Source organism: Triplophysa dalaica, chromosome 23 (genome assembly GCF_015846415.1).
Source record: "Triplophysa dalaica isolate WHDGS20190420 chromosome 23, ASM1584641v1, whole genome shotgun sequence".
NCBI lineage: Eukaryota > Metazoa > Chordata > Actinopteri > Cypriniformes > Nemacheilidae > Triplophysa > Triplophysa dalaica.
The window spans coordinates 7,385,715-7,398,095 of NC_079564.1; the positions used below are offsets into that span (position 1 = coordinate 7,385,715).

The 12,381-nt window shown below is 38.6% G+C and overlaps 1 protein-coding gene across 1 annotated transcript in view; it reads left to right on the forward strand.

Annotated features, from left to right (window-relative positions):
• The window catches only part of LOC130413555 (contactin-associated protein-like 2), a 252,047-nt gene that overhangs the window by 216,419 nt on the left and 23,247 nt on the right, over window positions 1-12,381 (forward strand). Inside the window, exons 17-18 of the mRNA XM_056738847.1 lie at window positions 7,397-7,615; window positions 11,906-12,142. Of these exons, the coding sequence (XP_056594825.1) occupies window positions 7,397-7,615; window positions 11,906-12,142 (456 nt within the window). The remainder of the gene's footprint in view (window positions 1-7,396; window positions 7,616-11,905; window positions 12,143-12,381) is intronic.

A 12,381-nucleotide genomic window follows, 5' to 3' on the forward strand; every position in this document is an offset into this window, starting at 1 on the left:
GCATCCTGAAAAGAAGAGAAATCTGCCCTGGCTGCAGGCCAGATATTAAGGATGTAATATTAAGGGTGTATTCAAACCAGCCGTGTGTGCGTGTGTGTGCGTGTTGGCAGAAGTGCAGATTGTGAAATTGAAGCTCTCTTTTTCTAGCCTTCCATTATCTCTCATCGATTTATGCTGAGACTCCTAATCCTACTTCCTTATTTTGGTTTGCCTGGTTTTCTTCAGTAACGACTCAAAACTAAGGCGTGAAATGAGCGAGGGTCATCACGTACGCTTAGTTTAGAACGGATGTGAGATTTCAGTCATGAAGATCAGCTGCCCTGTCTCTTCTGGCTTTGGTGCAGCACCCAGAAATCAGAATTGACAAATCTCAGTTATTGAATAAAAATATGAATTGATTTTATTTGAGATAGAGAGGCTAAGGGATGCAGCTATAATGTTTTATGAAATATTTTCTATAAATAAAAAATTGATTTTTGGTTTACATCTGTGTGTATATTGAACAAACTGTATTAAATTAGTCCAGGATTAAAATAAATAATGCTATTTTTAAACAGAGGAATTGTGTAGCTATAAAGGTTCTGACCTTTACAAAGATTGAAAAGTTTGAAATAAAAGTTTGAAAGACCATGTTTTTATGCTCGTGTGTGTCAAACCCAGTCTTAGCCTACGCATTAGGAAAAAAAGGATATTGGATTATATACTGGAGCATTATCTACCCGGTGCGCCCTCGAAAAGCACATCAAAATGTCACCTCTGTAGTGCTGACTGCAAATGAGGTCTGAGCACATGCCACAGTCTTCTGATTCACATTGGTCTTCCCCACTGATCCCATAAAAAACAATGCATACTGGGCAAGATTTACTAAACAGGGCAAAATAGCGTGAGAGCACAATTTAAAAAAGCGCCAAAAATGGGTGCAAAAATGTCTGTTAGTGATTTACTAACAAGGCGCACATAAAAAAACACAGATTTAATATCTCATTCCCATAATGACCGAGGCGATCTACAAAGAGCAGCGCAAATTAGCACTAGACATTAGATATGCTTTTTGGGCGTTAAATAAAGCCGCGAATACCACTACAATGACAAGCGTAAACCCTGGCAAATCACGTTGTGTGATTCATTTAAATACTCTCCTCCCATAAAGTTTGCGTCTGAAGAGGAAACTCATACAAATGCATATGCAATAAGGTCAGTCGCAAAAACAGCCACGGATTTTCAGCGTTAATATTCATTGTGTGTCTTTATAAATACCAACAGTCGGTGTTTTTAAGCCAAAAGAGACAATTGTGCTGCTGATGGCAGGAAATCTGGCCTCTTATTCTTAATGAAATATTTCACACAAAAGAGGGTCCACGTTGACTTTCCATAGTAGAAATAAAAATGTCAAAAGAAAAAAAAGTAAATGGGGACCATTTTTGGGTGACCTATTGCTTTAATACCTCTCTTTCTTTCTCTTGGTGCGTCTTGTTGGCATGATTGATCATTAAATGATTGATTTATGCTCACTGTCTGCCTTCTCCAACCTATTTAAGATCAAATCTTTTTATATATATATATTAGTGGTGGGCATAGATTAATTTTTTTAATCTAGATTAAAATGGCTCATTTGAATTCTGCCGAAGGCATTCAGAATATGTGTGCTACCCAAATAATGACTAAAAGTAAGTCTTTGAGAACGGGTTTCTCAAGCCAGGTGGCGCATTAGACCAGGGGCTCATCTCCTGTTTCCAAAATGCATCACAAACTGCTTGAGAAAGCTGTTCTACTATGATAATTGGTGATGAAAATTAAATTATGTTCAATAAGATGAACTTGTGTTTACTTCCGCATTAGCTAAGAGATGATTTGCGTTTAGGTGGTACTTGAGACTGGAAGAGCTCCTACAGTACATTTACATTTAGTTTACAAAGAGTGAGGGAGCAACAAGCGATATGTCATACAGGAGCCATAATACATTAGATCTCAATACAAAGTTACTGGTTTCAACTAAAGCTAGACCACTACCTGCTGAGAGAAAGTGTTTTTTTAAACCAATTCCGCATTGCACAAGGTGCAAACAACCTTAGTCTTCTCGATGTTTCCATTGAGAAGCTTCTTAAAAATTAATATTCCCTGAAGCAAACCCGGCGGCTTCATAGCTGCATCCATGTTAGCACGTCACGTTTGATGCGGTAATTTCACAGTAACGTTATGTTGTGTTCAGACCAAACGCGAATGGCGTGTCAAGCGCGAGTGATTTATATGTTAATGCAAAGAGCCAATAGACCTACTTGCTGCGCGAATCGCGCGAATGAAGCCCTGGTTATGAGATGATGAGGCGGCTTCTGCTTCCGCGAATGACGCGAATCACGCGAGTTGAAAAATCTCGTTCTCGCCCCGTACAGTGCAGTTAAGCTGGTATACATCCGTGCTAAAATATCAAGGTGAAAGTCTTCATAGCTTGTGTAGTATAGACCCAGCTCCCAACCCAACTTTGATAATAGATTAACGGCGACATTTTTTTTATCGCGCGATAAGAGTCTCACTGCGTTAACACCGTTAACGCCGTTAACGGCCCACCACTAATATATATACATGCTCTGGGAGTATCAGGTCTCACATGACATCAACTCACCACTATCGAACAATAATGCATCATTTTCTAACGTGATTTAGCAAAAAATGAAATTTCTATCAATGTTTTCTCACCCACATGTTGCTCAAGACTTTTAAGCCTTGCTTCTGTAAATGACGAAATGAGATCTCACGATTTTCCCAAATATTGAAGGTGAATAGTGCCCATGAGCTGTCAAAATAAAAAAAATTACTTCACAGAAAGTCTTTCTTTCATTCACACTCTTTCTCACTTGGGCCATGCAGATGAGGCTTTCAGGCTTCGGTTGGATTCAGCCATATGTACTGTTTGCTGTGAATCTTTGCATCTGGAGTGTTTCCAAAGCAGTCTGATGGTTAATTTCAATCCAATGTTAAATTCTTTCATGTTCAAAACGAAATGATTGAAGCTTCCTTCTTCAATGGCGAATGTTTTTTTCTCGTTTAAACATTAAATTTCAATAAGACCGGCAAATCGATTGATATGCTGTTTTTAAGATTCTTATGCACAAGTGCTTTTTAGAAGTCATCGCTGCATTCTGCGAATTTGCTGACACTAGAATCCCACTTACTGGACATGAACGTGTCTGTTAGACTTGTCAGATCATCCCAACAGGTTTTTTTCCAGAACAAAGCTCTTTTCTTCACTCTGTTCGGGCTGCTAGATGAATGTGAAGACGACTTGGGTCCTCTGTGGCCTCAGATGGACGAAGAGCTTCAGTCTGTCTTTGATGCATCTTTAATGAAGTGGGGGCTCTATGTGGGCTTGAGGGAGAACAGGCAACGTGACTCTTCAGAACACCTGACCGTTTGCATGAGAGTCTTGCTCGTAAAACATTGACAAATAGATGTGAAAACCACCTTTGAAGGATGGCATTTTGTAACTTTGATTTAATAATGTTAGGGGTATGTCTTCCTTCTGCTTAAATAACACAATTCACTAATTGACTCCTCAAATGCTTTTTTAAATATGATTTTTTTTTATTAGATATGCTTGCCATCATCTTTGGCTGAGCTCAGAAACAGTTGCATTATTGTGAAAATGTCATTTGCATTGGTAATGCGTATAAAAGCCATCCGTGTGGTATCATGAAATGTATTGCTCTATTGGTGTGATAGTTCAGCTCTCCGCCAGTTTGGCGGACTATCAAATATAAAAACAACACTTTTCACTACATCGGCTTGCTGGTTTTGTTTTGTTTTCCTGCTAAATGTAAAAACAGTGGTCGGCTGAATGCCCACAGTTGTGGACAGAGCAACAGTACGCTCATATAAACAAACGCACAAACACACATAAATGAATGCACTCTAGAAGTAGAGTGACACAGACTTGATGCTCAACGTTGGCTGGCCAAGTAGAGTATATCCAATTACAAGGATCAGAGGGCTGAGCACGATGGAACAGCCCTAGTCTGAACCGCACACCTGCCAGGCCTGCCCCTTCCTCTCTTTACCTCTCTCTCTCTCTGTCATTTGCCATCTCTCTCATAAGAACTCTACAACATTCGCAAAGAGGGCTTGTTTGCGTTTTATAGTGATAGTTCACACAAAAATGAATTCAATTTTATGCAAAATTACTCTTGCTCATGTTGATCGAATCCTGAATGACTAAATGAGCACATTACGAGAAATCTAGAGGAATGGTTGTTGGAGTTTTCAATTTATCTGGAATGGACCTTTTGCACTACAAAAAGGCACTATAAAAATATAATGCACTATATTTTTCCGGGTTCAGCTTAATTAAAGCTCAATCGGCTTCTTACACAAACAATATATAAATGTATTGCTTCAGAATAATTGTGTTTTGTGTCCATTTTGATGCTCCAGTCCCATTAACTGTAATGGTATAGAAAAAATAGCTTGTTTAAGCTTACGGCTAAAAATGATTGATACGGTTTATAAACCTGACACTTACATTATAATACAAACGTGACCTCGAATACAAAACCTATGTGAATTTATGTAGGCATGTGCGCTCATAAATCTGCTAAAACTGGCTTCAACTGTTCCTCTGTGAGTGTTGAAACAGCTGTCTCATGGCACTGTGCCACAGGTTAGGAGCGCTGGCTGACCGTGCCATTGTTACCTTCCACTTCAGAATGTGAGCTGAACAGGTGGCTTATGAATGGCGCTGAAACACGGTCCTTCATTCCTAATTCCTCCTGTCTGCACAGCATCTGCATTTTGAAGAACAGTGAAACATCACCCCCTAGTGACCGCAACATGAACACTTGACAACAAAAAGTAGAAAGACATGTGAAGGACCTCATCAGAAGAAAAGAACAAAGAACATAAATGGTGACTGTAAAGTATATCAATCATTCTAAGAGATATTAAAATGTCTGGTGAGTCACGGTTGATGATTGTAACATCTGGATGAAAATAAAGAGAAAGAGTCCTGGAAATAATAGTTCCTAAGTGTTATGTTTTGTGGAGCATCTGTGCAGCAGGGTTAGAAGGTAAAAAGGGCTCTGAGTGATTGATGTGTGATGTAAAATATCTGTAGTCATTATATCTCAAGTAAGTATTGTCGAATGGGTGACCAGTATAAAGTAACGATCAGTGGTACATAATAGTGATCCGTTAATTATTCAAAACAAAATTATTATGAAGCGTCTTTTTTTAAATTATCTACAGCAGCTGTTTCATTTGATGTTGATTGTTAAGAATATAATTAGTTTAAAAAAAAATTGTGTATTATTCGAGGAGATTGAAGTATTTAGATTTAGTAGATATTTTTTTTGGTTATGCATAGGGCTGTCACAATATCAGTTATTCACTTACACAATTATAGCTAGAAACATTATCGCGATGTCTTTTAAAATAAAAATCACACAAATTATTTTCTTGTTTTCCAGTAAAAATGACTACAAATTCTTGAATCAAGATGCATTTTCTCGATGAGCAAAACGACCTAAGAAAATAAGTCTTGTTTTAAGAACGAATTCACTGACATGTCATTTTTTTACTTAAAACAAGCAAAAAAATCTGCCAATGGGATAAGAAAAATAATCTTGAATCAAGGTTTACCTTTTTCTTAGTCACTCAATTCAAGATTAGTTAGTTCTTACCCCATTGGCAAATTTTTTTGCTTGTTTTAAGCACAAATTCACTGAAATTTAATATTTTCGTTATGGCGTAAGGGAGAGACTCTCGAGGATTCATGTCGCTGATAAATACAAATATGTCTCCATTTTGTTAGCAACGCCCCACTTACAAACTAGTCAGTTCTCTGTGAACGAAATCCCGCCTACATCTCTTTCTCATATCGGAAGCTGCTTCACTTGGAAATACATCACAAAAGGGAGGAAAATACAATCACTTTTAATATCATGGTTGTTGTCAAAACCGGTATATGACACACTTATGTCCTTAAAAAATTCTTCATGACCCTCAAAATGAATCCCAGAAGGACTGTTGCCCTGTTTAAAGTAAACTATTTGTACACTTTTTATTGAAGGCTGTTTAAACAGTCAGCAAGATAAACTAAGAAATGTTTAAATAAAAGCAAAAAAATCCAGAAATAGCAAGTGTGCTGTTAAGCGTGTGTGTATCTAGGTGGCCAGCTGTTCAGACTGTAAAGGGCACAGCTTGTTGCAGTAGGCAGAATATAAAACTTCCAGTCAAAGGCACACAGGTTGATTTTTCACCGTGTCACAGATACTGTACGCTTGAGTTCCTAACTGATAAGACATGTCTGCTCCTGCCGCACACACCTGCATCATATCACAGCACTTTAACTTCCTAAAGTGTGGACAATAGCAGTGGCCGGATATCACTGCAGACTCACCGCGCTGCCAACACAAAGCCCGTCTATTATAGCTCCAGCCTTCAGTATCTGCACAGTCATAGTAACCCTGTCCAAATAGAGCCGGTCGGCCCAATAAATTCAGAGATATGTTTGACTCAAAGCCAGGTTTATCCTTTTAAATGAGTTCCCTTCACTATGCAAATGGCAGGATTTATATCATGCATATAATATTGAATCTGTGTCACATTTTTAATTGTGAGATTATGCTTTTACCTACCAGTCATATTAAACCGTGGTGTTTATGGAGGAGCGGTGCATTGTAGGCGAATGATGATTCTGCTGTGACGCGTCTCAGGTGTTAACGGATGATTCTAAATCAGGATTTTCAAGGGATAAAACCCCAAGAGGTCTCACCTTCTGGGGACAAGAATGACAATAGGAAGTCTTGGCGCAAACACTTGTCTCCATTCGTTATAAACACGTCTCCTCCTCCAGGAGTGCAGCTGTCAATCTTCATTGTTTATGCAGAAGAATATTCAACACTGAGTCATAAAAAGCTGGAATGAATTCAGCGTGGTGAACATACTCGCTCCCTAAGCTTTTTGAAGGCCTGTTTTAATGATGTACCTAAGCTTTAAAAGGTTCGGTAATTGTGAATTTTGAAAATACTGCATTTGTTCTGAAAACATGAAGGTAGAAAAATAAACCCTGTTATAGAATAAACAAGTATGCAGAACTATCTAGATTCATAACAAAAAGTGTATCAATGTAGTGCATGACTATGTAATGTATTATTTTCTGGGATTTTTTCTCTTGAAGCAATATATACTATACTGTAATGTGATGCTTGTACATAACTCTTATTCAATAACAGTACATTTCCTACCAAAGAAAATTATATCATTTATTTACAACATATTTTTTTTTCATTCTTCCTATTTTACTATCAAAACTTCAGAGGCTTTTTATTTGTTATTAAATATTCAATAAAATCACTTAGTCTTTGACCTACAGCAATGCATTCATTGTGTTTGACTCTCTCTGTAGCATCTACGGTGGTGTCGTTCTCATTCGATGTCGGAAACGGGCCTGTGGAGCTAAACGTTCACTCTCCCAGTCGTGTGAACGATGACCAGTGGCACCGGGTGAGTGCGGAGAGGAACATGAAAGAAGCCATTCTGACACTAGACCAGAAATTCAAAGAGATCCGACCTGCTCCTACGCAAGGACACACACGTCTGGAGCTCTACAGCCAGCTTTATGTTGGTAAGAACAACGCACATTTGACAGATACACTCTAAACTCAAATATGCTTTTTTTTTTTTTAAACAGTAGCTGCATATTACACAGCCACATATACACACTGACACATTTGTTTTACATACTTCTACACGTGTAGATAAGTTCTAACAAGATGTGCAAAAGTATGCTCGCATATTTTCAGAAAATGTCTTTTTCTGAGGAGTTAGTGAGACTTGTATTTAGGAGACCTGGAGGACAATGAAGGATTTGTTTTCGTTACCACATTCAAACAGAAAACACGATCCCTCCTCATTCTCTATCTGTTCTTTTGTCAGTTTTATGTATTCATTTATTTGTTTTTCTTGCTCTAAACTCTGTCTGTCTTTGCTGAAAACTCGTCTCTTGGAGTTCCTGAGCTCTTTGTTCTTTCCTGAAAGTGTATTTATAGTCACCAGTGTAAATGCAGGTGCAGCTACTGAAACCTTAATGGACATGACCCGCGGGAGCTCACCGTTCACCTCCAAAGTGAGAAAAATCCACTGGTAGAAGAGACGGTTGGGAAAGGGTTTGACTTGAATAGGGCTGAAAAAGTGCTAGGAAGCAGCAGGGGATGTGTCTTATAATAGTGTGTGCGTGTGTGTGTGTGTGTGTGTGTGTGTGTGTGTGTGTGCGTGTGTGTGAGTGTGTGTGTGTGTGTGTGTGAGAATGTGTGTGTCGGTGCATGTAATACTAACATGAAAAGCTAGTCGTGTCACTCATAAGGCAATTATCTCTTATACAGCATGGCTTTAGGCATTCATTGTGCGATTTTGTTCTTTGACTTATTCTTTTCAGCAAATGACTTTGATGCTCATTAAGAGAATATGGAAAGATTATTCGCCGATATGGCTCTCTTGAGGGAGCTTTTAGAACGGACGTCTAGGTTGTGAATTTAATAGTACATGTCAAGAATATTTCTTTTTTGCACAAGCTTTTCAGTCAAGTCAATTCAAGTCAATTGTGGATACATTCATCAGAGAATTCCTTCATCTTAAAGGGACAGTTCACCCAAATGTAAATATTCTGTCATCATTTACTCAACCTCCAGTTGTCTGTTTGAATTTCTTTGATCAGATATTTGGAAGAATGCTTGTAACCAAACAGTTCCTTGACACCATTGACTACCATAGTAGGAAAAATGACAACGGTAGTCAAAAGTGCCCAAGCACTGTTTGCCATCCTACATTCTTCAGAATATCTTCAACAGAACAAAGATATTTGTAAAGCATTTTTTTCTACTATGGTAGTCAATGGTGGCCAAGAACGGTTTGGTTAGAAGCATTTTTCCAATTTTGTACAGATTTGAACTTACAGAACTTAAAGGGGTCATATTGCTCGAATACACTTTTTTCTGTGTCTTTGATTTGTCATAAGTTGCCATGCCACACACACACAAAAATTGGTGCTATTTAGCACCAAAAGTGGTTATTTGCTTGCGATCATAAGGAAACCGCTTTAAGTGCCATTTCTTGGTGCTTCAGTGGTTCTTCAGAGGTTTTATGGGGATAGAACCTCAGTCATCCCAAAGAACCGCTGAAGAACCACTGAAGCACCAAAATATGGTTCAATATAGCACATAAATTGGTTCCCCTTTGATTACGAGCCAAGAACCACTTTTAGGGCTATATAGCACTATTTTTTTGTGTGTATATTAGACAAAGTTGCTCACCCAGACCTGCATGAAACACCTCATGTAACCACTCCCACACAAATCTACGTCAGTTCGTGGTATGATTTGACAGAGCGATATGCTTTGTAAAAAATCTGCGCATTTCAGAGAAAAAGAGATACAAAGATACACAGTATGTGGAAAATACAGCGTTTTTTAATCTTAAATCGTGTATACACATTGCTCTACATCTAAAAAAAACGATAATATTCGTTTAGCTGTGTCATATCACCCCTTTAAGGGTGAGTAAATTAAGACAGAATTTAAATTTGGGGGTAAACTGTTCCTTCAAATTCGTTGTCCATGGGGCAGGTAAAATATAATTTTCATCGAGCAACTCGATGTCTTTGGTCTCTGACCCTCTGTGGGAAAACTAATTGGTTTGTATGTGCTGAGTAGGCAGAGCAGGATATGTCCAGACCTGTCAAGCATCTCTCTTGCTCTCATCTCCTTATGAATTGCTCAATGGAACGCTGTGTTTCATGTCATCATTTATTGATAAAGCCAATTTCCTTCTATTTCCTTTCACCCTTGAATGCTTGTGTCTATTTGAATTTGGTTTGCATTTATAGTGCCCTCTTTTTTAATGGAGGATTAAATGCCTGTTCATTCTTTATTGTCTTCATATCAAATAACAAGCAGACCTTTGCACCACAAATCCATTTCAGCAGGTTTGCTTTCAACTATTTTCAGAATCTTTCATTCTTTTAAACTCTACATCATTACATTTTCTTTTTACTGCTGTTTTATTTCCCTCTGCTCGGTCTTTGTAATGCACTGTTAAGTATTCTAAGCACTGCATGCTTTTGTCTCATTCTGTTATTTGTATTATTTTTTTGGGTTGTGTTGTTTTTCTGTCATCACCATCTTGCTTGCATGTCTGGGCGGCATTGGCTCTCCACAGGGAAGCCGGCATCATGGGCCTGTCAGGACAGTAGGTAACTTTTTTCTACAAAATACCCCAACAAGCAGTCTTGGTGTGACTGGAGAATGAACAAATAAATATTGTTCTATCTATATTTGTACATCTATCAATCTGTTTGTCTATCTATCTTTCTGTCTATCTCGCTGTCTGTCTGTACATGGACTATTATTTTGCTCAGGTAATCGTTTTCTGCAGTATAAGGCTACAGTCATCCTAAAGACTGCAGGGGTTAAAGCGGATAAAAACGATTCCACTGGGCAAGATAGTCTTATAAATGTAATATGCTAATTCATTACAGTTTCATTAGAGAATAATTTCCCATTCAGGTCTCATCGGAGATGGAAGCAGTGAACTTTAGAAGGGTTTTAACAGCTCGCCATAACAGCCTTTTTCATTCACTTGGGTTTATTCACACTATAGTAAACTGTGAAAAGTTCTGAAAGAAACATAGTTTGACTAATCATGGCTTTGTGAAGAAGGAATATAGAGTAAATATAAATATTTGGCATTCATAGAAAGAAATCCCATGGCTTTATGAGCCAAGAATCCAGGTCATCATCTGAGTAAAAGTTTACGGAAAGAATTGAGTTAAGGAAACTTTTCGCAAAAAATTTCAATCGTCAGATTATAATGCAATAGTCAGCCCAACTACAACATATTGTCATGAAATACAGGGAAGAACCCAATTGCAGGCAGCAGTGGTAGAAGTGATGTTGACAAAAATACACTTTTACTAATAAAGAAAAGACCCACGATGGGGCAAAACATGAAACCGGAAACAAATGATCAAACTAAAAACTTGCCACAAGGGGGACAAACCAAACAAGGTCAATTATCAAAATAATAAGTCCAAACACGAATAGGGGGAAGCCCAAACATGAACACAGAATCTCTAGGATGACATGAACGGGGATGCAGCGATGGCATTAACAAACAATGAACCGACGGGGAACAAAGGGCACTGAGAAAATATATAGGGAGACGCTAACTAGGGAAGATTGAAACGTGACGCTGACGGGCAGGTGACAAGACTTAAACACTGATGGGAACTGGCTGGACATCGAGGCGGATGACACTAATGGGGCGCTAACGGAAAACAAGGGGCGGGGCTAGAAGACGTGACATCGGAGAGAGAGCATGGCATTACAAAATCAAAACAATGCCATGCCCTTTTTCCACATAAAACACATGGGTATGTCATGATCCTGCCACAAGACCTGAAAATCATGACAAGCAGAGTCAGGATCATGACACATATATTCTAATTCATATCATGTCTTTGGAAGAATTCATACAACTTTTTGAATTTGACAGTGTGATAAATTGTAGTAGGGTCATGGATCTGTTCACCTTTAATAAATAATGAATGCAACTTGCCTATTTACTATTAATCTAGTATTAATCTAGCAAACGATTTCATGTATTTTGTTTAAGTGGAAAGATTCCCACAATAAAAAAAGTGTCCGAACATGACATTGAAGAGGTCCCTATTGTGAAATTCTAGTAGGTTTCCCAGTGTAATTTCTCCAAGGTCTGTTTTATTGAATAGTACAAAACATAATAAATCCAAGAAAAGGCTTAACGTCTCATTAAAGTCTCATTTAACCTTGTTTTCAAGCTTGTTGTTGGACCTCCACTGTAAAGGCGAAATATTGACTAGTCGTCCTCTCTTCTCCTTCAGGTGCAGCGGGAGGTCAGAGAGGATTTCTCGGATGCATCCGATCTCTCAAGATGAACGGGGTGACCCTTGATTTGGAGGAGAGAGCGAAGGTCACGCCTGGAGTGAAACCCGGGTGCTCGGGTCACTGCACCAGTTTCGGGGTGTATTGCCGTAACGGGGGCAAGTGTGTGGAGAAATACAACGGCTATTCTTGTGACTGCACCTCCACAGCCTATGATGGACCTTCATGTACCAAAGGTCAGTATCTAACCCATACCTCAAACTTTTCGCACCTGAATTTGGATATTAAGAATGAATAGATTATAACTCACACCTTATGTCTTCTTATAAAAGAGTGTCTAGATATTCTCCTCTTCCTTTCCACCTATGAGGATCCCTTTCCACCCCCTTCGTTTGAATATGCTAATAGCATGACTGACATGAAAAGCCCTCTGTCAAGACCTCCATCAAGCTGAGCGTGTCTTCCGTGCAAAGAT